Consider the following 25,419-nt stretch of genomic DNA (forward strand, 5'->3'; position numbering starts at 1 on the left):
TGAATGGGTTAAATGATCCGTAGTACATGATATGTAGCCCTGTACTACGAATCATTTAACCCATTCATGTTAGCAGTGCAGAATTGTATATCTATATGTACTGTACATATACAGCACAAATGTCCCGTACATTGCAGCAATATATTTACAATAATCCCCTGCTAACATGAATGGGTTAAATGATCCGTAGTACAACTACATGTTATGTACTATGGATCATGATTTAACCTATTCATGTTAGCAGGGGATAATTGTAACTATTAATGCAGTGTACGGGACGTATGTGCTGTTTATGTACTATGGATCATGATTTAACCTATTCATGTTAGCAGGGCAAAATTGTGAGCGCCTCCCACAAGCTGAGCACCGAGATGCGATGCAGCGATCCTGCCCAGCGCCGACTACAAGAGGCACCGCATGAGGCTACAGGGATCGGAGTGAAACTGTGAGTAAGGGAAGCTGGGACGGGGCTGGCTGTAAATCTATTGCTATAGTGTACTGGATGTGTGTAATGTATATGTAGTACATATATACAGCACACACCTCCACTACACTCCAGCAATAGTTACAATTCTCTCCTGCTAACATGAATAGGTTAAACCATGATCCATAGTACATAAAACATGTAGTTGTACTATGGATCATTTAAAGTCACCTGTCCCTTTAAGAAAAAGTATCGGTAATTGGTATCGGCAAGTACATGAGGGGATGTACTTGGTTCTAAAAAAGTGGCATTGGGACATCCCTAGCTATAAGCTATCATTTTAAATGTCCAGTGTATAAAGTCGTGCTTCATTTTGCAGATTGGTATGTTCATTCTTGGGCAGAGGTGTCAAATCCAAAAACTTACTAAGGGCCTTGCCAAGAGTTGTGAATAAAATCAGGGGCCGGACATGAAGAAAATAAATGTTAAAAAAATTAACCCTGCTGCGGTACAAGGTTTGGGTCCTCTAATCATTATATGAAAGTCCTGGTGTCCTGTGTGTGAGGGCACTACAAGTGTCAGCAATCCCTGTCCATTTTATGACAGTTCCATGTGTGTGAAGGCACTACAAGTGTCAGCAGTCCCTGTCTATTAAATGAACAGGGACTGCTAACATTTTAGTGCTCTCACACAGTGTCAGTTCCGGATACGCACAGTGGGACTTACTGGACCCGCTGAGAACAGAGACTAGGAGGAACGTGCGGGCGAGGAGAAACCTGTGGCCTAGGAGGGACGTGCGGGGTCCTCAGAGGGCAGCCAGCTGAATTGCCCTCCAAGTTTCTTCTGCCTGAGCACAGGCTAGAAAACAAAAATTAACCCTGCTTGCCGCAGTACAAAGCTCTGGAGGGCCTAATAAAATCTTGTGGCGGGCTGTTTCTGGCCGCCAGGCTTTGTAATTGGCATATGTGTCCTAGTGGAACTAACAATGTTTAGTAGGTTTGTATAATATAACCAATGCTACTGACAATACAAGAAGGAGAAAATGTAAGAATCAGTACTAGAACAGCGAAATGCCATAAAGTGAGAATCCCAATAGAATGAAAGATATATTCACCGTCAGAATAATACATACTTTAGCTTCTTCTATGCTTTATTTAAAACAATATAGATTTAAACAATCTTAAACATAGGTAATAAATGTAAAAGTTTTATTGGAATCTTTAGACACCAGAAAACATGGTAATACATTCTAACCAGTCAAGACTCATTTGCAAACTAAACAAATTTGCCATTTTCTTACAAACATTTCCTTTCAGTCTGCAACTTTATGCTAAAGCAACTGAATACATCAGTGCAAAGAAGAGTGAATCAACAAAATGGAGATGTTTGATCAAATATAATAGGCAGTGCCATGATATGCAGTAAATCCTAGTAAACAATAAGTTTTCACATTTTGTAAATTTACAGCACACAAAACAATAAAAGGAATACCGATTGCTTTCTATAGGTAACTCTTCATCTCTTTGACATGTTAAAAGATAAGCCAATTGTTGGTTCCAGTAAAAAAAAAAAAAAAATTATATTAGAAAGAACAACGCGGTAAAATAGCCCGATTAAATGATGCTAGGTTTAACATAACTATTTCTGCAAGTACTGCAAAAGCAGAAATTAGTTTCTATAAAATCTTAAAAATCTAAGCTGTTTTTGAATGATTTTAATTGGTCGCAAAGCCAGGAAAGTAAATTAAAGCCGCTTCAACGGTAAAGCTCTTAACTGCCCTATCCCGTAGTAATGACTTTCAGCCCTACTTAGCATGAATGTGCTCAAAAAGCCACTGATTACGGAATCAAAGCTGTCATTCTCTAACTTGGCAGATATAAACCAGCTTTTATTAGCATAAATGAAAGATTGCTTTGAACAGCTCTCAATCATATGATTCACCAAATCAAGGTAATGCTTCCAGTTTCTGTAGGGCAGGCAACCGTCAAGCTAATCCAGGGGAGCTGGAATTGGAGCACAATTGATGTCAACACAATAACTTGCAATGATATTCCTGGCACATTCAACAAAAATACCCACTCAAATGTTAAAAGTCCTGTCAATAAAGTACAAAGGAAATGCTATTACCACTTTATGGCAGTAGTATGACAGCAGATTCAGAAGTAGCTATGTACTGGGGGAATAATTCCCTAAGTGACCAGTGTAAGTGACAGTCAGTAATCTGTCTCTGATACTGAAAGACTCATTATTTAAAAGACATCTTAGAATAATATGTGTGTGTGTGTGTATAACACATTTATATATAATATATATATATAGATATATATCTATAGATCTATCTATAGATCTATAGATATATATCTATATATATATAAAAATATGTCTTTTGCAGAAATTAAAGTTGGCATGTGCCTGTACCTTATGTTAGCCCACATTCTCAATATTGGTAGACCAGTGGACAGCAACATATTCAAATGTAGCAAATTTCACATTTCTTGGTCCACTATGGAGCCATGTGGGTGCATTACCACAGCTGAATTTAAACTTGTTATGAAAACATTAATCTATTTTTTAACACAAATTTGCAGATCATTTAAGTAGAAGACACAGTGAATTTTATTTATAAAAAAAACATCTGGATTTAATATAAAATTCCAAAACTTCAATTAAAAAATAGAGAGGCCTCCATCAGACCCTTATATTTTATTTGGATATATCCTTTATATTAATACAACTTCACACTTTTAATTATACTGAAGTCCCTACATGAACCTATATCTGCAACATTCTTACAATATGGTTTAATGTAGGCCAGAAGGACAGGGCAAACATAAGAACCACGAAAACTGGAAAAAAAGGGAAAACAATATAATGCACTGCGAAAATGTAACAGGTTAAAAATCTGAAAAGCTCAGTTTGTGTTTTAAGATTGGACAATGAAGGGGCATTACCACCATGATGAGATTACCGTTTTTTACTTCCAGTGATAAACTTACAAAATAGACAATGCAGTAGAATTTCTCTCACCCTGCTGGCTCTCCTTATTCCAGTCCGATTCCTGATGTGCAAGGAATTAAAAAAATACCATATAAAGACTGACAGTGTAGTTATACTATCTGCATCTTCCAGCCTTCTACCATTAGTGTAATTTCTAGAATAGAGCAGAGTCCCAACAGTTGTAATTTTCTTAAACAAAGACGCAGATGCATTAACCAAGCACACAGGTTATTATATTGTGCATTTCTTTTTTTATAAACTTTGTTTTAAGGGGAAAAAAAAGGAATCCAGAGTGAGCAAGAATGTTTAAAGTACCATTATATATAGTGAGATGCAGTCACTCATATTCCTCTAGCAATGAAAGGTCCAATGAGCACCAAGATGAACATTTCCATAAGTCCTTGCATAGAATGTGTCCACTCCAAGCTGAATAATGTATGTTTTAGTGCAAATCTTCTTTTCTTTGCCATATGGTCCTTCAATTAGTTTTATCCTGTATGTGTGCCAAGTTGGCATTTGATTTTAACCTCTTGGCTGAAAACAAAGACAGCACAAAACCGGTTACTTTTTGTGAATCAAAGACATAAAAAGCAATATTTGAAAAGTGAAGAAGTAGTATTAAAAATCATATCAAATGTCACATTTCAATTATTTAAATAAATAATACACAGTACATGGTCTGCCATAGTATATGTGCTTGCCCACTAAACATATGACCACTAGCTGGAAATCTACAATGAATACTAAGAGTGTAAATGCTAAATGAAGAATAATGTTATACACTGTGGGGGGAATTTATCAAAACTGCCCAATGCAACAAATCAGCATCTCGCTTCAGTTTTCTAAGGTAAGATTTGAAAATGAGACAGTGAAGCTGATTGGTTGCAGTGCAAATCTGCTCCAAGTTTGATAAATTCCCCCCTATGTATACATATTTAGTACAATCAAGGACTAGTGAAGGACACCTATTCAAGGATTATAGCGTTCAGGTAGCAATAGAAATTCCACTAGTGACAATTTAACAGCGCAAGGTTTAACAAACATGGTCATCAAGAGCTCCTTGAAGTTGGACACAAAAACTGTCAAGCATGTGTTCAGCAGAATACTGATATAAATGGGAAAAGTGCAACTTGGGGCTGCTGCTGAGGAAACATATCAGGTGGTATGATATAACACAAGTCAATTAGAGAATCAAAGAAGCCTATGTACTGCTGTATGATGACCATGTTTGCAAATGTGAACTACACTGTTTCCAGGAACAGGAAGCAAGGATAACTTGCCACAAACTTGTGGCGGGGTGGGATTGTAATTTTGTTAACTTGCTGCACACATTCCTGGCAAGTTGTAGACTTGCAGAACACTTGCAGCACAAGTTCTAGTTGACACTTTTTGAATTTACAGCAAATTTGCTTGGCAAGTCTACAGCAAGAGTCCTGCATGTCTTACCAAGAGCTCTGCAAGTGTACAGCACTTTTGCAAAGAACGTTGACCTGGAGACTTGCAATGCAGACTTGCTGTAATTGTGCAACAAAATTGTGAAGCTTGGCAAGTCTGCAATAGTTTAGCAAGTCATTTTCAAACTTGCAGCTCAATTGCTTGCTATCTGGGAAGGGGTGTTATTAAAAGCAATGTACTCGAGCACAAAAATCCCTAGCTATACATTTAGGAAATTAGTTTCTTTTCTGTTGACAATGAACATTTAGCCCCTGACTAGGTCATATAAGCCAAAAATTCTCAGGTATGTCCAAAGGAACCAAATACCAGAATATCTGGTTATAGTGCATTGATGAAAGACTGAAAGTTGTCAAGAAAATCTATTCTCTTTTTATGAGGAATTAAGCAGAAACTCAGACAAAGGAGTGGCTAAGTATGTAGTCCAATTGGACTTTGCTAAAGTGTCTGGCACAGTTCCCCACAAATGGCCAACAAAAGTTAAGGTCCATAAGATTAGAAATCCTAACGTGTGATTAGATAGAAAACTAGCATTAAAAGTAGTGAATACCTATTCATACTCTGAGTTGGTGGTGGAGTACCCCAAGGTTCAGTGTTGGAACCCATACTTTTTAACCTGTTAATAGATGATATAGAGACTGGAATTGGAAGAACCAATTTTTGCATTTCTAGATGGCAAAAATCTATGTAGGGGCAAGGTCTCTAAAGAAACCTCTAACTTGCAATTGAATATTATGGTTTTAAGATCATGTAAAGTTATGCACTTGGGGGCTATAAACATACATGAATCGTACAATGCACAAAATATTGCTGGATATTATTTTTTTATAAGAAAGAACACTGTTGGCCATTGATCTGCGGGTATTAGATTGCCTTTGGGTCAACTGTACGTGTAGTGTTCCAAGGTTGCAAGGCGTTTCATTTTATTTTTGTCTTCTAGTTGAACCCGATGGACATGTCCTTTTAAAACCAGACTAACTATGTAAATATCGGACTGACTATTACGAGTGGCTGGGCCAGCATCCAGGTACTGCTTCTTTCTGGTGCAAGGACAGGTAGCTTGTGGTGCTATTTTCAGTCTTACCAAGAGCTCTGCAAGTGTACAGCACTTTTGCAAAGAACGTTGACCTGGAGACTTGCAATGCAGACTTGCTGTAATTGTGCAACAAAATTGTGAAGCTTGGCAAGTCTGCAATAGTTTAGCAAGTCATTTTCAAACTTGCAGCTCAATTGCTTGCTATCTGGGAAGGGGTGTTATTAAAAGCAATGTACTCGAGCACAAAAATCCCTAGCTATACATTTAGGAAATTAGTTTCTTTTCTGTTGACAATGAACATTTAGCCCCTGACTAGGTCATATAAGCCAAAAATTCTCAGGTATGTCCAAAGGAACCAAATACCAGAATATCTGGTTATAGTGCATTGATGAAAGACTGAAAGTTGTCAAGAAAATCTATTCTCTTTTTATGAGGAATTAAGCAGAAACTCAGACAAAGGAGTGGCTAAGTATGTAGTCCAATTGGACTTTGCTAAAGTGTCTGGCACAGTTCCCCACAAATGGCCAACAAAAGTTAAGGTCCATAAGATTAGAAATCCTAACGTGTGATTAGATAGAAAACTAGCATTAAAAGTAGTGAATACCTATTCATACTCTGAGTTGGTGGTGGAGTACCCCAAGGTTCAGTGTTGGAACCCATACTTTTTAACCTGTTAATAGATGATATAGAGACTGGAATTGGAAGAACCAATTTTTGCATTTCTAGATGGCAAAAATCTATGTAGGGGCAAGGTCTCTAAAGAAACCTCTAACTTGCAATTGAATATTATGGTTTTAAGATCATGTAAAGTTATGCACTTGGGGGCTATAAACATACATGAATCGTACAATGCACAAAATATTGCTGGATATTATTTTTTTATAAGAAAGAACACTGTTGGCCATTGATCTGCGGGTATTAGATTGCCTTTGGGTCAACTGTACGTGTAGTGTTCCAAGGTTGCAAGGCGTTTCATTTTATTTTTGTCTTCTAGTTGAACCCGATGGACATGTCCTTTTAAAACCAGACTAACTATGTAAATATCGGACTGACTATTACGAGTGGCTGGGCCAGCATCCAGGTACTGCTTCTTTCTGGTGCAAGGACAGGTAGCTTGTGGTGCTATTTTCAGGGTGTCCCAACAGTTTGAGGGATCAGGTAACATACATTTTAGGAATTAGGGGTTAACGTTGGGGATTCGGCTAAAGTTTGAACTGGGGGTTAAAGATAAAAGTTAGGTTTGATGTGCATGTCTGGGCAAAACAAAAATCTCTAGAAAAACAAACCTCAGGGAAATGTGCATGTTTGGCAAAGACCCTGCAAGTAAAGAAAAATACCTGTTCATGTGCCAAACATGCACTCAGCTCCTATTTCTTATTTTGGGCTGAGAACACATAGCATGTTTATGAACTGAATGGTGTCAGCCCTATCCAACTGTTTTTTGTAAACTATTGAATTCCTCTCACTGTCCTCATATTCACAACATAGGGCCTAATTGTGTTGCAGTCCAGGAGGGCTAATTCTGCTCCTTGAGATAAAAACAGCAAGTGTGCACAGGACCGCGCTGAATATCTGACACTGCTTGCATAATTTGGGACTTCTATTTTTTCGTAGAGTTCAGTTTTAAGGGTAAGGTTAGGGTGAGGGGAAATGCCATTTAGAGAAGAATTAGGGGTTCAGGGTTAAATGTTATAGGCATTCTAGGGGGCAAATTTTAAAAAACATAATTATGCAAGTTGACACTGAGGCTGTCATCCTACTCATTGCTTCTCTAAGTAATACGTTTCTGACTTGGAATAAGCATGTGCATACTCGGTATCCTGTCATGTCGCATGCACATCTAGGTCCAGGTCCGTAACTTTCCAAGTTGTAAAAGATGGATCAGGATGACACCATCTGCAATCTTGCAATGTATCATCAGATGCAACTAAACTGAATTAATCAAATAAAATTCACGAATGAAGGAGCCTTCATGCAACTGATCTGACTGCGTGTGGATGAAGCATGTCAATCAGTTCTGATTGCTGCATGCTAGAGAACTGTTCGTAATACAGATCAATTATCCAATCAGTTTAAATTGATAATTTACATTTATCACCGATCGATTATATCAATATTTTCAGTCAATGGCAAGCGCAGAACAATACCGCATGAGTTGCGTAGTTCAATATTTTACATCAACAGTGAATTACTAAACTGATTGCACATCAACATGCATATGGCCATCCTGCAACGTTACCAAATGTACCCTATTGTGCGCTGAAGTAAGACAGCCCATTCATTTTGAATGGGCTGCAAATACTCCAAACACAGGTGTAAACAGACATGCAGCATTTTTTTCACACAGCTGGTTTACATCTGCTGCATTGTGTTGCTCTAAAACATATGCGAGTTGTGGTGCGCTGGACTGTAACTCAAAATAAAAGATACTAGAATGCACCTCACTACACCTAAGGGCAAATTTATAGAGCAGTGAATGTGACAGTCAAAACATTAACTGCAGGTAAATCTTTTTGGTGCATACGTTTTAAAATACAGTGTTTGATTCATCTGCATTAAAGGTTTGTTGAATGTCACATTCACTGCTTTACCTCTTTGTTTCGTGCGTTAAATTGACAAATTGTGGACCACACGCTACTGCAACACACAGATCAGAACAGAGCCTTAGTGTATTTATCTTACAACTTAGCCTCTTTATCACGCAAGTATTTCCATATATTTCTCATATTATATTATTACTATTTTATGTTAATAACAGTAATTGCCAAATCATAAATTGGGAATGGATTTTTATTACTGTAAATGCTGGTCTAAAATGTCTAGTGCAGTGAAGTTAGAAACTCGTGAACTGGCTGAGAAATCTGGCTGTCAATGATCCCCATTAACACCGATGCTGACTTTCCACATTCCTTTGAGCATTGAGCCTGCTGAAGTGAACATGATATCATGGCCTTAACATATAACACTACTGAATCTGGGCCATCAGTAGCGGATGTCATTAAAATAAAATAAACGATCTGTGTGATGACCAAAAACATTTAATATTTTATCCTTAATAATGTCATTAAAACTATTTCACTTGCACATGTGACCAACACGGTTGATATAAACATTGACAGATGCTATTGGGCTTAAAGCTCAACTCCTAATTCTAAACGGTTTCCCGTCACGCAAGGGTTAACTCGTTTACGAGTAGGGGACAGGGGAAAGCCGTTTTACTTACCTGATCTCGAATCCGGGGCTCTCCTCTTTTCCCCCCTCCAGTCCAGCTGCGAACTGTCCTTCAGTGCATTCATGTACAATGCAGGGCTATGTCAGTGATTTTTTAGGCCACCAGAGAGAAGGGGTGAAGAAGCTGGGGCTCTAGTAGCACAGACGGAGCCGACAGGAGTGGGGACCAGGTAAGTAAAACAGCTTTTTTTCTGTACCATGGGCATAAACAAGCAATTATCTTAGTTTCCCTGGAGTTGAGCTTTAAAGTGATATTATATATGTGTCTGGATTTCAGGCCAGCTTAAATCTGGACACAAGCCGTCACGATGTCAAGCGGACAGAGGCAACCACAGGGTCCTGGTATTCTAACTTGATGGCTTTGAGGAGGCATTGGACATGAATGGATGCTGGAACTCGGGGAGCAATGAGGCGTCTGAAACAGAAGGTGTAGATAAGCCTTGAAGGACACAGGGGTTCTGCTTCAGGCTGATGTGTGTGTTCTTTCTCTCTCTCTCTCCATGTGGCACTAGAGTGTTCGGGTTTCGCTGGAAGTGGTGCCAAACCTAGCGATACAGAGTACAACAGCACTTGCTACTTACATTCCTCACATAACCACATGCCAGGCTACCTGCTTCATTACTGCTCCCCTGCTGGAAGAGGTAAGGGACAGTTGAAGAGAGAGGAATCCGGGATGTGTGTGTGTGTGTATCCCACCTATGTCGTAGGTTGTGTAAAGCACATAAGAAAAGCTCTCCTGTTTTTCCTTGAATGCCTTTTGATAATAAATAGAAGCCTCAACTTATTTGGAGTGCCTCTACCATTTATTCCTACTATACTGACCAGATACAAGCTGGGCTGGCACACGTTGGGTGAGTGTTTGTGGCCTGGACTGGAGCAGCGCTGTTTTTAAACTATATCTTTTTGTGGGCATACTCTAAAGAAATGTAAAAAAATAAATTGCCCTAAGTCTATGTTGTCAGTCTCACTTGTCCCAAGTGGCATTCCAGTTTCACAACACTTTGTTCCATACAAATGTTTACTTATGCTTTACATAAGTATTGTTCAGCAAAGAGATTGCAGTCCAAAAAGATTACTTGGGATTTGTTTTGAACAAAAAAAAGAAAGGGCATTATTTATCTTCACATTTACTACAAGAAATGTAATCCTAAAACAAAACTAACTTGTGCAAATTATTTATAGAGGAGGAGCAAACAACAAAGAACTCCTCAAATGATCTTTGTTTCTGCTTTCCACACACATTTTATATAGCTTATATAGTGATACTTACGAAATATCAGCTTGCGCTTCTTTTGCTCAGAATGAAGGAAGCTGCTTAAGTAGAAAACAACAGGCAGAAATAGGATGAATGCTGAAACTGCAATCACTGGAACAGTGTCCGTGCAGGGCAATGTGCAGTTAAATACTCCACTCCAAAGACTACGAGTGCTATTCATCTGGAGTAACAAAATGTAAATGATCGATTCATGTTTTCATGAGTTTAAAAGGGAAAACAAATGCAAAACAAAGGAGCTGGTAAATAATTGAAATACAACTGTTCTTTAAGTATTATTAAATACACATTGGCAATACAATGGGCAGAATAAATCATATAGAGAAGCAGGCTGGTGTTTAAGGGCTTACACATCTAGCGGTGACCTGCACAGCGGATCAACACAAGTCACTGGTAGGACACATAGAAAACAATTGTTTTCCATGTATCCCATTTGCACTACAAGGCATTGGGCAGTGCAATGCGATAAAATTCATGCAAATAAGCATTTTATTTCTGCACACTGCCCACTGTACTGTAGTGTGAATTGGACACATAGAAAACAATCCAGAGAACCTGGATGGAGTGTGCCCATTGTAAATAGAGACAGCTCCAGTGTGTGATACAATCCACACTTCCAGTGCTGTCACAATGCACTAGCCCCTCCAATGAAACGACTACCAGAGCTGTCACAATGCACTAGCCCCTCCAATGAAACCGAGTGTTTTAGTGGATGGGCTAGTGTGAACGGGCCCTCAAACTAAACAGATCTTTGTCAATTGAGGGCACTCCAGCATTCCCTGTCAGTCTGTTCAGCAATGGGAAGTGAAGGAAATTCCAGGCACTCCTGGCAATAGAGGGACATGCGACTTGGGGCTTGTTCACACCATGTCCATTGAGCTATGGTTTTCTGCACACCACCACACATGCATGGTGTGAACAGGGCACATAGAAAACAATTGCTTTCAATGTGTCCTGTTATACCAAATATGTGTGGTGGTGTGGAGGAAAACACAGCTTAACAGACATGGTGTAAACAAGCCCTCACTCCATGCAACAGTGCTGGGCTAATCAGTGATGTCACACAAAAAGCCTTGTGTAAGCTACCACTCCAGAAACTATACCGGATAATTTACACAGGACATTCCTTCTATTCCCAGCTGAACAGAGCAAAGGAAAGGTAAGTATATGCTGGCGGGGTGGTCTACATTAAAGTGAACGTGTTGCTTTGCATTGAATAGGTAAAGGATAGGTTCACTTTAAAATTAGTGATCTGAATATTTTATGCAATATGCTGTTTGTATTAAATACATATTTCATCTTAAAAGGAGAACTATGGGGTCAGGGCTTTTCCCCATAGTTTTCCTTAGGGTAACGGGAGGACACAAACTAGCGTCCTCCCGTCACCCTAAGCTCAGTATACCGCTATCACAATCGTGGTATACTGAGACGCCGCAGCGGATCCCGACATCGATGTTGAGATCCACCCAGCTGCGCGAGTGACAGCTGGCTCTGCCTATCTAGAGGCAGAGCCAGCTTAACCCGGCCCATCCCCTGTCCGTTCCACCAGTCAGAGCTGGAGGATCGGAGTGGGGAGAGGGGAATCCAGCCCCTCCCCTATCACGGCTCTCTGCCATGACAGGATCGAGAAGTGAGTGAACGCCGGTATGCGTTTGCTCACTTCCCGATCTACTGAGCCGACCTGCGACAGTCTCATTGTCACAGGTCGACTAGAACTATGAGGTGAGTGAAAAGCACTCACCTCATAGTTCTCCTTTAAATATCATTCTATTTAAGAGTATGGTGCACTACTGAATCTAAGATAATATTACAGGATCAATTACATACTGCATGTGGTACATCTAGAGTAATAGATTTACAGAACAAAGAATTACAAACTGCTATTACTTACAGCATCTTCTAAGTCAATACACAGGCCGTCGCCATGTTCTAATTCAGTGTACTTATCATTCAGACTCTTGTAGCTGCCATTACAAATCTGGCATACTTTTGAAAGATTGCCATGTTGCCCTGGAACTGCTGGTCCCTATAATAAAACAAAAAATTAACTTGTAATGGGATTGTATCCACCATAATCCATCTTATAAATGTGGTGTACATCCACCATATGATAAACTAGGAATAATTAGAGACCTGTGATTTGAAGCTTAGAGTTTTTATTCATTTCTATACAGAGCGGACACATTCTGTAGGGTACAGATAGGTTAATTGTCCTTGTCAAGCTCCAAACTATCTTATATGGTCCTTTTCGGTCTGTAAAATATGCCACTGAAAGAGTTTGATTATATCTTTACAATAAGTTAAAAAAAACAACAAAAAAAACACCCCGGCGCCAGCCAACCCCTTGGATTTTAGTGCTGGGAGCAGGGGAGTAAGGAGCTGCGAGGGTGTGCGAATATGATGCTGGAGCCCCTTTACAAAAGCACTGCCATTTTGCCCTGGCATTGGCTTTTACACTCCAAACATTCCACATTAAATGATGGTTATTATGATACATGACTCTGCTACGATGGAATATTCAATAGGGCAGGGGTGCACAACTCCGGCCTTCCAGCTGTTGGGGAAATACAAGTAGTTTTTGTTGTAGTTAAAGCACAGCTGGAGGGGCAGAGTTGCCTACCCCTGCGAGAGGGTATAACAGACCGGACACACTGGACTAACCACATGAGCTCCTGCCCCAAAGAAGCTTTTCAGGTCATGTTCCTGCAACAGACGCACACAGATAATGGGAGGAAATTAAGGAACCCAAAGCTAACCCACACTAAAAAAGTTAGATCAAACATATTTTATGAATATACTGCCCCGATGGGAACAGGAATTCAGGGTAGCAATGAGAACCACTGAACATGCAGACCTTCCCAACCGAAACAGTTAATCTGACTATTTCTAACTTACTCAGGGGGCAAGTGTCTGACAAGCTAGAAAACTAGCAAAACCAACAGTACCTACACTTTTTTCCCACTTCCTAATCCTTACTATCGCTGGTCCTACGCCCCATACACATAAGGCATTCTCAGACCTGTTGTTTATGGAGAAGAAAAATATGCAAAACAAACTACGAGATAACAAAATTACCAAAAAAAACAGTCTGTATATACTTCCCAAAATTATAATCGAAAAATCAAACTAGAGGATTTACCTCAGTGCTGTTGAAGCACTCCATCAGCTCATCAAATAACTTCATAAATTCAACGGTGCTATCCAGGACAACAGTATCGTTCACGCAACCTTGAGACATGAAAGGAAAATGCTGTAACAATACCTATATTAATTTACCACTTGTTTGTGTTATATAGTAAAAATTATATCTAATAAAAAACTACTTGCATCATAGCCACAGCCTTGAATTTAAGACTAAAGCATATATTACATTTACTAATGGTAATATAGAGAACGTTGATATGATTCTGTGAAAAGAATCAACCCAGTGGCAAGGATAACTGGAATATTACATCACGTCCGCATTCTGCTGTCACTCTCCAGCTTCAGACGCTGGAGAGAAGCTGATGAAGCAGATCTCTGGCTTCATCAGCTTCTTCAGGGGGTCCTAGGTGACATTAGGGGTCTTGGAGACTCCTGATGTCTCCATAAAGAGGACCCATCACATCCTCTTTGCTATCACATAGGGGGGTTTCTTAGGAAAAAAAATTAAAGTTTCCAAAAAAAACCTTTAAGTTACACATAAAAAAAGAATGAAAAAAAAAACACCACAACATTTTTTTTTTAAAGTCCCCACCCATACATGCACACATGCAAACATGCGTCGGGTGAGCATACCTGCGAAAACGATTGTGCCCATTACGCCACACGTTACATATCGCCGCGAACGTCGCAGTGAGAGCAATAATTTTAGGGCCATTAATCACTGATAACACTAAATTGATGAGCGGTAAAAGCTTTTAAAGTGTCGGTCAATTTTGGGTATGGTAGTTTTTTGCGATTTCGCCGGTGCGAGCAATTTTAAAGCTTGACATGTTCGGTGTCTATTTACCCAACTTGACCCCGTCTTTTATATTTTACCAAAAAATTGGGTAGTAATATAATTGTTTCCTAACATAATAGGGGGAAAAAACTTTTTTTTTTTCAAAATTTTCAGTCATTTTTCCTTACCAAAGTAAAAAATTAAAACCCCAGTGGTGATTAAATGCCACTAAAAGAAAGCTCTATCTGTCTCCAAATTTTTTTTATAAAATTCATTTTCAGTACTGCGTTGCATGACAGAATAAACGTCAAAGTAGTGCAGCGCTGAATACTGAAAAATGGCCTGGCCAGGAAGGGGGTGTAAATACCTGGTCTTCAAGAGGTTAATGTGCTACCATTTGAAGCTAAATCTCACAATATCTAAAAATGTCTGCCTGCGTTTTGCAAGCACCTTCTCACCTCTCCCATTCATTAGTATTAATTGTGCCCCCCCTGACAGTGTATTGTGTGCAAAGGCAGAGCTGCTGTTTACAGATCATGTGACAATGAATAACAGGGAGGGGAGAGCTGTTTAAAGCGGACTGATTTTCCTGTGGAGAAAATGTTTCATTTTTAGGTTTAAGGCCTAATAAAAGGTTCATTAAAAAAACAGGAAAGCCTAAAATGTGAGTCGTGAAAATGTGCACATGTATACATCATCTCTGCACCTCCTCATTACCACAGTAAATGCTAATCACTTACAAAGGTGGAAATGGACTTTAAGCTTTGAAAACGAAAGAGAAGCTGATTAGTTACCATGGACAACTGCTCCAGATTCTGTCTGCTCCAGTTTTGATAAATTCCCCTCAATGTATCACTTTATGTATACATTTTAATAAGCACTGATATAGAATGCCATTGCTTTTGGATGGCTGAGAACAGACAAGCAGAAGTATGGCTTGTCAAAAGAAAGGAAGTGCAGCATTCAAGAGTGGCACAGGGGGACAACCTTCCTCTTCCCAAGCAGGGCAGTCAAGACATATGTTGAAAAAAAGGTGAATTTTCAAGGTGGTTTGCAAGCAGCACTTTTGCTGCCAGTGGAAACAATCCCCAACTGTCAAACTGGCAGCAGGTCATATGCAGCTACAGTCATTGGCATGTGCTCAGCAGGGCAGGACTGTAAGGCTTTGTTCACACCAAATGCAGAGCAGATCCGGTCAGGTTTCTGCACACGCAGTGCAGTGGGTTGTGCCGCGTTTTTGATGCGTTCCGGGCCGTATTTGCTAAAAAAAAAAAAATGTTTCCCCTGCTCTGGATCTGGTCTGGATCCACATGCTGCGATGTGAACTGGAGGGCAAAATACCATAGGAATACATTGGACACAGTTTTGATCCGGTCTGCACCTGCTCTGGTCTGGATCTGCTCCGCGCTTGGTGTGAACAAGGCCTTAAGACTGAGGTGTATCATAGGTCCATTAAAGCCTTACTAGACTAATTCATTCTAGCCGATAACTGTAAAAATACAAGTTGAACTAACTACTCTCATTTTTTTTAAAAGCACTAAAGGGTTAGAAACTCAGTCAGGTTCTCATTGCTGCTATTTTTCAACAGAGCCTGTCCCTTCCTTCCTGTCAATGGTAAAGAAAGTGAGACAACATTTCTCCAACAGACACGCTATCACCAATAAAAGCACTTGGTTTGGGTTTATTATGCTGTCTAAGTCCCTATTGGAAAGATTCCTTACTCACTTCCTGTCCAGTCAGGAAGTAAAGCAAAATCTCCCCAATGGGGACATAGACAGCAAAAAAAAAAAAACTGATCGAATGTCCTTACCTCTCTGTGGAAGAGGCCATGTTCACTAATAAATAGGTGAATACCAAAATAAAAAGTTTGATCAAATATTAAAATATAAGCAATGGAATTAATAAGCAAGTTATGCAATACTCACGTTCACACTTGGAATCAGTCCACACCTCCTCAAAGAAATCATAAAGAGCAACAATGACATGGACCCTGTCAGAGCGAAGCAGTGTGGTTGCACAAGTGAGTGTGCTGGTGTTCTGAAAATAGAATATGAAGAATAAGAATGGACAGCTAAGAACTTACAAACAATATTGTAAAATGAAAATGTGAAGAAAATAAGCAATTTAGACTGACTGGGAGTCCTTTTTATTGAATAAGGAATTAAGCCAGACTACACTTAGGTGTCTATTTGTAGAAAATATTGTATAGCTAATCACCCGGCCAAACTGAATGTACTTTCGTTCCGTGCAAATTAATCAGCTGCTGCGAGAATGGGGCAAAATCAAAATGTATTTCCTCCTCTGGTTAAATGTTTTAAGAAAATAAATAACAGAGCAGCTGGTGCATACTCTCCCTTACAGATGAAACAAGCACGAGTACATTATCACAAGTACACCGGTGTTAGAACTTGTTCAGACGGCTGGTGGACTGCTTTTCAGAGGGGGGTAAAGCATGCCATACTGCCGCCTCCTCAACACTGTTTTTCCAGATGTGGATTTTCTATTGCAATACCATGGATCTGTGGCGTGATCCCAATGATTGCAATGGTCGCGTTTGGCAAGCGGCAACACCTGCTGTTTAAAATGTGCTGCGGCCGCTATAATTAAGATTTAGGTGGGAGGTCAGGAGGCTGTAAAACCACGGATCATCACCTGTTTTTCCACCCTTTGGACTCTTCTGTGAGCAAGTCCTTACTGTGTTGCAAGTAGATAGATTAGCCACAGAAGTGCTGCAGATATTATTCCCTAAGGCCCCTTTCACACGGGCGCCTGTCAGTTCCGATTAGCAGGGGATCTGTGCAGTACGGATCAGATGTCACTGTTGTGAAATCCAACGTCCGTCAAGTTTTCCCTCCCATTGAAACAACTAAACTAATCAGACCCATGTTAGGTCAATGGGGAGTCGGATGTAAATGAACATATAGTATTGTTGTGTTTACATCAGATTACCCCCGATACATCACAATCAGGTCTGCCAAAACTAAACTCTGTTCCGTTTGTTTTTTGGACCTGTAAAGAGTTGTGGGTAATTGGACGTAAATGAACGCACGTCAGTTTAGAACCGAGAGCCCATAGATTAACAATAGGCTTTTGATCAGTTTTTCAGGCGGACCTGATCGGGCCATAGGGTAATGTGGACGATTGCCTTTGGCAGACAGAAATAATGTGTGCAAAACAAAAAGAATAAAAACATACTCACTGCTATAACAATCCATGCAGCCTCCTGACTGTAGGGTCCTCAGATCCTACCTGCCAATGGCAATCACCAGCACTAGTTTATGGGAGTAATAGGCCACTTTTAGATGGGCGGTCCGATCACGTCTGCCTGTCAGTTTTTCAGGCGGACCCATTCGGATGCTCAATTTAAGTCTATGAGCAGCCATATCTAAATGGATGGGTATCCATTTACATCTGGTTGCCCCTGGTCCAGAAAAACAAACAGAATAGATTTCTGTTTCGCTGGACCTGGTTTTGCCAGATCAAGGGTAATCTGAGGTAAACTGTCTTTTCCCCATAAACTCACATGCGGTCCAGTCATTTCATTTTTTACCTCCAAGGATATTACAGCGGTGACATCCGATATGTACCGCTCCTATCAGGAGATCTGTGCACAGATCCCATCCTGATCGGACAGTGCGAAAGGGGCCTCAGTCACAGCACTTCAGTGGCTAATGTATCTACTTGCAACACTGTAATGTCGGTGTTATTAGAATTGATGGTATTATTCATAATATACTAGGGCTCATCTCACAGCTGGGTAACTTAACAGGGTGAAAATACAGTTTTGCTGAAGGAAAAGCTTTGTGATTTTCTTTATAGACTCCTTAGGGTTAAAAAAAAAAAAAACAACAAGCGCTGCTAGGCAGAAAAGACGATCTGACCAGAGTCATGTGCACCAGAGAGGAAGAAGGCAATGTTCCATTATGATTTACTGGGAAATGTAACTTGTTTGCCTAACTTCCTTCTTAGTCTTTAGTCACAGAAAAACTGTGTGATGTTTGGAAACAAATTGTGTACTTTGAGTTGCACTTTGTTTCCTCAAACCAACATTAAAAAACTGGATAAAAATGAGAGCTCTAAGAAAAGTGCAACGATAAAGTACTGTATTCAAAGTAAGCACTATTTCTAAGTTGCATAATATAATTATGTTTTGCTGCTTCATCATTTGCACTATAGGGTCAGTCCAAGTCATATTTCAGTAATAGATGTCATTTCCTAGCCTGAGCCACAGCCTGGGTACTCATGTCTCTAATGGTCTCCTCCAGTAGTAAGACCTCCTGGGTCTGTACCTGTCCCCTATAAAGTAACACTTCTGAGAACATGTTCCTACTCGTATTGCTACATTGTCCATGAATCAAAATCTATCTCTGGGCACACTGATTTTTATAATATTAGACTAATATTATCTTCTTTAACTGTCCTAAAATGAATCAAGAGTTTTTACTAACTATAATACATGTCTATAAGCTCCACTGAGCGCTGCCACAGTGTGTACAGCAGGAGCCACATTGGAATGGAGTCTATTGCAGATGCCAGGTGTGGTGTTGTGCTTATGTCTCAGCGGTGGGCAACTTCGGCCCTCCAGCTGTTGTGGAACTACAAGTCCCATGAGGCATTGCAAGACTGAGTGTTACAGGCATGACTCCCAGAGGCCGGGGCATGTTGGGGTTTGTACTTGAAGCACAGCTGGAAGGCCGGTGTTACTCACCCCTGCCCTGTCTCCTTTCTTTGCTATCAGTTACGTGTGAGGGGTTGGAAGAAAAAGTAAAAGTTTGTTGCAAACCCAGTTTGTCCAAGTTCACCCAAACCCACTAAAAACTGTGACTGACACACCTACCTCCCGGCCCTATCAGTTGTTTCAGGGGCATTACCCGCTCCTTTATGGCGATTACCTGCCCGGCAGGGAATGTGCCTGCTGGAACTTATTTTGCCCATAGGGGTGTTGTCGGTGATAGTTTTGTGCAGGCTTGGGCGAACTCAGGCGATCTGGGTTTGCACCAAGCCCCTGCACATAACTATTTGCCATTTACAAAGCACAGCCCTGTGATAATGCTGTGGCTCTGCATTATGAATGCAAATTCAGAGGGAGGGGACGGAGGCACAGCAACAGAACTGGTGTCTTTACTAGACCCCATTCCATTGCAGCTGGAATCCAGAAGTGCGTCTCCCGCTGTACATCACAAGGCTATCTTGAGACGGGTTGAGGTGTAAAAAAAAAACTCATGTCAGCGGTGGTCACGGTGCCACAACTGTAACTGGACATTTCAAAAACATTTAACACAAAAAAAGGAAAAAAGTATTTAAAATAGAACAGCTCTACTAATCACCAGCCAGATTAAATTCCTCTGTGACCAGTGCTGGCTATGCCCACAAGCTGCAGACAGGAGGGATATCTGCATTGAGCTGGTTCATAGAGAATGATGGTCAGCCAGAACAAGATTCACCATTTGTGTGCAGCTTGTGAACAGGGCTAATGCTGGGTATAGCGGAAGTGGCACAGGAGGTTCACAACAATGCATGCTCGGTTGCAGTGAAAAGTTACTGTTTTATTTATTATTGGTATTTATATAGCGCCGACAATTTAGGAAACCCCTTTTACATAGTGCACATTCAAATCAGTCACTGCCCTCAAGCAGCATACAATCTAAGGTCCCTATCGCACATTCATACATACAGGGCTAAATTTAGGCCCTGCATTTACAAATCAGCCCCATCTGTGAGCCACCATCTCAGTCCAGAAATAGATGATGACCCTGGATGATGTCTGAACAAAGATGGCTTGTCCTTCTGGATAGGGATGCACTCAGGTTTGGACTGAACCCAGTTTGAACCTGAGCTCCTTCGAACAAGGAAGTGCAATAGGCCCAATCAGATGCCATTTCCCGCCCCGTAGCTGCATGTCAACAGAGGGGCGGAATGCTTGTGCTGACATTTACCTAATATGGTCCCATAGCCATATTAGGTAAATGTCACTTACCTAATACAGGCATGTAGTCATAAAAAGTCAATGACGTCACTACATCCCTTTGCGGGTGTCAAGGTGTGACCGAGGAATTCCCCACCAGCAGCTGATTGGGTGGCATGGAAGTAGTTTCCTTCTGCGTTCAGTAGGTGCTCAGGTACCATTCAAACCTGAGCTCATCCCTACTTCTGGAAAGTGGGAGTACTGTGACATGCAGTAAATACCTGGAGTAACACATTACTTAAAGTGGACCTTTACCCATATCTTTAAAACAGCAAACACACCTTTAGAAAAGTTTAGTAATGACAATCTACAAACACACACTTCTAGATATATGAACGCTTTGTATTCTTTGCATACCTTATTTCTCTTTTCTTCCCCAGTCTTCTGACAGTGGCCATTTTACTAAGGGCAGATTACTAGATCTCCCTTCACTTCCAGGCACATGTGGCAAAAGATAAAAAGCATTTTATACCTGACATGTCTCTGTTATTATTAATCATCATATATGGGAGGGATGCATTGGTAGAATTTGATTTTTGAGTGTAAAGGTCCGCTTTAACATGCATGCATTCTGATTCTAGGTCCACATTAGTGCAACCTGTACAGGCTTTCTAATCGTCTTCCATGTATCTTGGAGTTGTGCGTATTCCTTGTAGCAATGCTGACACACTCGCACAGGCCATGCCATGCTTGCCAAACAGTTGCTTAGGTCAGCACTGTTGTTGGCAAATTCATGAAGAAGCTGGATACACACATTGGGGTCCAGTTGGTGATCAGGGGACAGAGAATAAGGTGGGAGCAGAGAGAGAGAAAGCTGCTCGGCCCAAACGGACCTTGCCATCAAAGAATCGTCTAAGCTCTGGGGGTCAACACTTTGCCACCCCATACCCAAACAGGCCGCACACACCAGCAAACATACACTCAGTGCTCCACTAACATTCATCATACTGACTGTCCTGTGGTGGGGAAAGAACACACAACACTGACACTGTATCTATTGAGCTACTGCAACCAGTGTAATCCCCTATAAATGAGGTCTACAGACTAGAAATGGACATCACAATGACACACACACATCTGGCTGAATGTAAACGGTACAGGACATTAAATAAGATGCTGTGTTATGTGTGTTTGCAGCATAAGGGTCTACTGTAAGCCAGACTTCTATAGTCGTTACTGCAGATAATACAGCACACACTATCACCTAATACAATACAATACAATCACACTCACATACACACCGAGCGATACAACAACACACACCATTAGCAGCAGATCAGTTCCTGAATCCAGCACTTCCGTGTGCAGAAGAGGAGGGGGGGTGAGGAGGAGGGTCCTCTGCTCATAACCCTTTCTCATCCACATCCTCCTCTGCATGAATGAAAGCTGTGTGCTCTAACGCCAAGCATGTGTTTGTGACAGGGGGCTATAAGTCACAGACAGCACCAGATTCCTTGCTATCATATTACTGAAGAATCCTGTCTTTGGCAGCAGTACATGTAATACTTTATTAACCCCTTCATGACTGAGGCCTTTTTTTTTTTCTTTTCTTCATTTTTTGCACCCATGTTATATTCCAAATTTTTGGCCTGCAAATGACTTAAAACCCCCAAACATTATATATTTTCTGAAAGCCAAGACGCTATAGAATAAAATGGTGGCAGTTGCAAATTGTTATGTTGCACGATATTAGCACAACTCCTTTTCAAACCCCAAAATTTAGTGACAAATGTACTTTAATGCCCCACAACACAAATAAATACCCATTTCTAAAATAAAAGATGATGCAACGAGTAAATAGATACCCAACATGCCCAGGTTAAAAATTGTGTGCGTCCGTGAAATGGCGACCAAATTCAGTACCGCAAAAAGTCCATAGACAAGCGCTTTAAAAGCCCCCACAGGTCATCAGTTTAGAGATACCCAAAAATACTGGCCCTAGAATTATTGCTCTCTCTCCGGCGTGCGCGGAGATACCCAACATGTGTAGCGCGTTCGTCGTTTTCATACGTAGGTGCACCCGACACGCGTTTACGTGAAGACGCGCGTGCTTGCGGGGGCGTTGGACTTTACCATTTTTTTAAATTATTTTTAGATTTATTTTATGTAATGTTAATTTTAAAAAACTGTTATTTTTTAATTTTTTTACTTTACATTAATTGCTATCACATAGGGAGCTTACAAGCCCCCCATGTGATAGTAGATTGGGTGTGACAGGTACTCTTTAAGGTGATGCTGGGGGTCCAAAAGACCCCTAGTGTCACCTTTACACTCCAAATAAGCTATTGAAGTGCAGATCGCACTTCAATCGCTTATAGCTGGGCTTCAGGAGCCCAGCACTGACAGCTATGGGACGACCGGAAAGTGATGCAATCTGCATCCCTCCAGGTCCCATAGAACGGGGAGGGGATCTCCTCCCCAGCTTCCCGCCGACACCGAAGAAGCCGATCCCGGGCCCGTAGGAGGGGCAATGTGGAGCCCGGGAAACACGGTGGGGGTGTCGGGGACACACACACACACACCCCTTTACCAGGCCGTAGAAGCGATCTGGCGACAGCTGAGTCGCCAGAATCGCTTCTACTGTAAAGCCGACAGTCGGCTTTACAAGTTTAAACAGCAAAAGCCGCCAGGAGTCTGTTTAAACAGCCCCGATGCCAGCGACGTACACTGTACGTCGTTGGTCGTGAAGGGGTTAAGACCGGGGTGTTAAACCCCCTTCCTGGCCAGGCCATTTTTCAGTATTCAGCGCTGAGGTACTTTGACTGACATTTATTCAGTCATGCAACGCTGTACCAAAATTAATCTTATACCAATTTTTTTGGAACAGATAGAGCTTTCTTTTGGTGGTATTTAATCACCACTGGGGTTTTTATTCACTATATAAAGAAAGAAATAGCGAAAATTAAAAAAACAAACCTGTTATCCCTATGTTATGTTATGAAACACTGCAAAGAAATAATCTTTCTTCATACATTTAGGCCAAAATGTATTCTGTTACATTTCTTTGGTCACGTCACGTAAATACATACCAATCAAGGTTTAAAATTGCGTGTGCCCACAAAATTGCAAAACACTAGCATACCCAAATTGCCCGAAGGCAACACTTTAAAAGCTTTTACCACTCATTAGTTCAATATTAAATATGATTGATGTCACCCGACGTTCGTGGTGATATGTAACGCATGGTGCATACGTTGTTTCCGCATATAGGTGCGCCCGACGTGTGTTTGCTTTTATATGTGTGTGTACATGGGGGTGGGGTACCTTAAAAATGTTTTTGTGTTTTTATTAATTTTTTTATATGTGACTGATTTTTTTTACTTTTTTTTCACTTAACATTATTGCTATCACCTAGGGGACTAACAAGCTGCCTATGTGATAGCACAGATACAGTGACAGGTCCTCTTTATGGAGACATCAGGGGTCTATTAGACACCTAATGTCACCAACTACCCCAAGAAGCTGATAAAGCAGAGATCTGCTTCACCAGCTTCTTCTCCAGCTACAGCAGCCAGAGGAATGACACACTGAAACCGGATCACTTCCGCTTTCAGTGATCGGAGGGGAGATCAGCACCTGGAAGTGTGCTGATTTCCCTCCTATTGAGGTACATAGACCTGCACAGGGGGCAGCAGAGTCTGGGTAGCCCTATACAGCAATGTACAAGTGATCATATGGCTCTATAGCTGCCTAAACACTTGTATGTAACAGCCATCACTAGCTATTTTAAAGGAGTGGGAAAATACGTTTATAAACGCCCACCCGCCAGCAGGTGTCCATCCTGCCGTTTAGTTACAAGGCCAGATGGCAAGTGGTTAATGATATTTTAAATCATAATGATTGACTAAAGCTGAAAAAGACTAAATTTTGACCGTTGCAATGTAGATGTAAATGACCCTAATAAGACATTTCTCAAGTCTGGATGCTGTTGTGTTTGTTAAAACCTTTACTTTTTCATTAACCCCATCCAATAATGAGAGCGAGACACTTTTCATCTTGTCCATTCATAAAATGTTGTTTGTTTTTTTAACAGGATACAACGCATTCTATGATTGGACAAGGAGATATTGTGACATCCGACCCTCCGCTCTACTTGTTCAATCGCAGGAAGCGGAAGTTCGGGGCTTACATAATTGTAAGAGTTCGACTAGGTACATGATTGTATAGCCTGCAGACCAAACGGTGCACACTGAAGGGTGACAACGTCACTGCTGCATAGTAGAGCAGGGGGTGAATGTTGTCACCTTAGAATGTAAGAATCATCATGTTAAAAAAAAAACAAGATAGACAGAGATGGTAACAACCCCTGCAATTTTTACTTTTGGATTAACATACACTTTATTGGACCTTACGGATAACCTTTAGAGCCTATTTACACCATAGCACTGCATTAAGTCTCAGCCAAACAGTGACTGCAGCCAAATTGCTGGTACTATATAAATACCTATAATATTATTAATCATAATAATAATAATAATAGGCAAAAAGAATGTGATACTGTGAAAACAGTATTTTTTATATGAAAACAAAATTGGCAGTTGATTGTAATACAGAGTGCTTTAGCAACTTCAGTGTAGCTGAACTTTACAAATAAGTCAGGAAATGGCAGAGACCATATTTTTACCTTGACAATTTTAAAAGGTTACATTATGTGATGCTAGACTGGTGTCACTGCTTAGTAGGTTGGTGACCCAGAACAAGCATGCAGGCAGTGAAGTTTTGATCACATGACTGTCCTGTAGCCTCCAGCTCTAAAAACACATTGGTGATGGCAGCTCCCATACTCCTGATGGAATTCCTTAGATTGTTGATAGTACATCCGGTTATACAGATAAGTAGCATGTAATGACAACTACCCATTTCCCAGTGCACACAATAAAAGAGCAGAGCACACCTGCAAGCTTGTCAAGTCTTATTTAGTCTGATGTTGCTGCATTGAATGCACAAATCAATAGCTTCATGTGCTTCAGAAAGGTGGTATATTACACAAGGGTTACCGCATTATGTTGGCTAAATTCTCTTCTTTAAGTATATGCTGCGGATTGTTGTAACCTAACACCTGCATGGAACTAATAAGCCACTGAAAAGACGGTTGTTTTCATTCTGAAGTCTGGACCCA

At 40.7% G+C, this 25,419-nt stretch overlaps 1 protein-coding gene and 1 long non-coding RNA gene across 2 annotated transcripts; one reads left to right on the forward strand and one right to left on the reverse strand.

Annotated features, from left to right (window-relative positions):
* Positions 1–1,759: 1,759 nt before the first annotated feature.
* On the forward strand, positions 1,760–5,415 carry LOC108784659. Its single transcript, XR_001941083.1, has 3 exons — positions 1,760–1,879; positions 5,318–5,328; positions 5,405–5,415. It is a non-coding gene; the product is annotated as an uncharacterized LOC108784659 (long non-coding RNA).
* Positions 3,797–21,274, reverse strand: OSTM1 (osteopetrosis associated transmembrane protein 1). Its single transcript, XM_018553525.1, has 6 exons — positions 20,899–21,274; positions 16,261–16,372; positions 13,553–13,641; positions 12,305–12,439; positions 10,411–10,576; positions 3,797–3,955 (listed from the first exon to the last, which is right to left on the reverse strand). The coding sequence occupies exons 1-6, from the start codon at positions 21,244–21,246 to the stop codon at positions 3,900–3,902; spliced, it is 906 nt and encodes a 301-aa protein (XP_018409027.1). The 5' UTR covers positions 21,247–21,274; the 3' UTR covers positions 3,797–3,899.
* Between the last annotated feature and the right edge of the window lie 4,145 nt (positions 21,275–25,419).

This window comes from Nanorana parkeri, unplaced genomic scaffold (assembly GCF_000935625.1).
Source record: "Nanorana parkeri isolate BGI_ZX_2015 unplaced genomic scaffold, ASM93562v1 scaffold123, whole genome shotgun sequence".
Classification (NCBI taxonomy): domain Eukaryota; kingdom Metazoa; phylum Chordata; class Amphibia; order Anura; family Dicroglossidae; genus Nanorana; species Nanorana parkeri.

Bases quoted from the DNA above. Each gene is read 5' to 3' on its own strand.
- OSTM1 (XM_018553525.1), bottom strand. From the start codon at position 21,246: ATGATGAATGTTAGTGGAGCACTGAGTGTATGTTTGCTGGTGTGTGCG. The intron at 10,577-12,304 runs GTAAGTAATAGC...TTGTTACTCCAG, and splicing joins GTATTGACTTAGAAGATGCT to ATGAATAGCACTCGTAGTCT. The intron at 3,956-10,410 runs GTAAGTATCACT...CTTTGTTTTCAG, and splicing joins GAAGCGCAAGCTGATATTTC to CCAAGAGGTTAAAATCAAAT.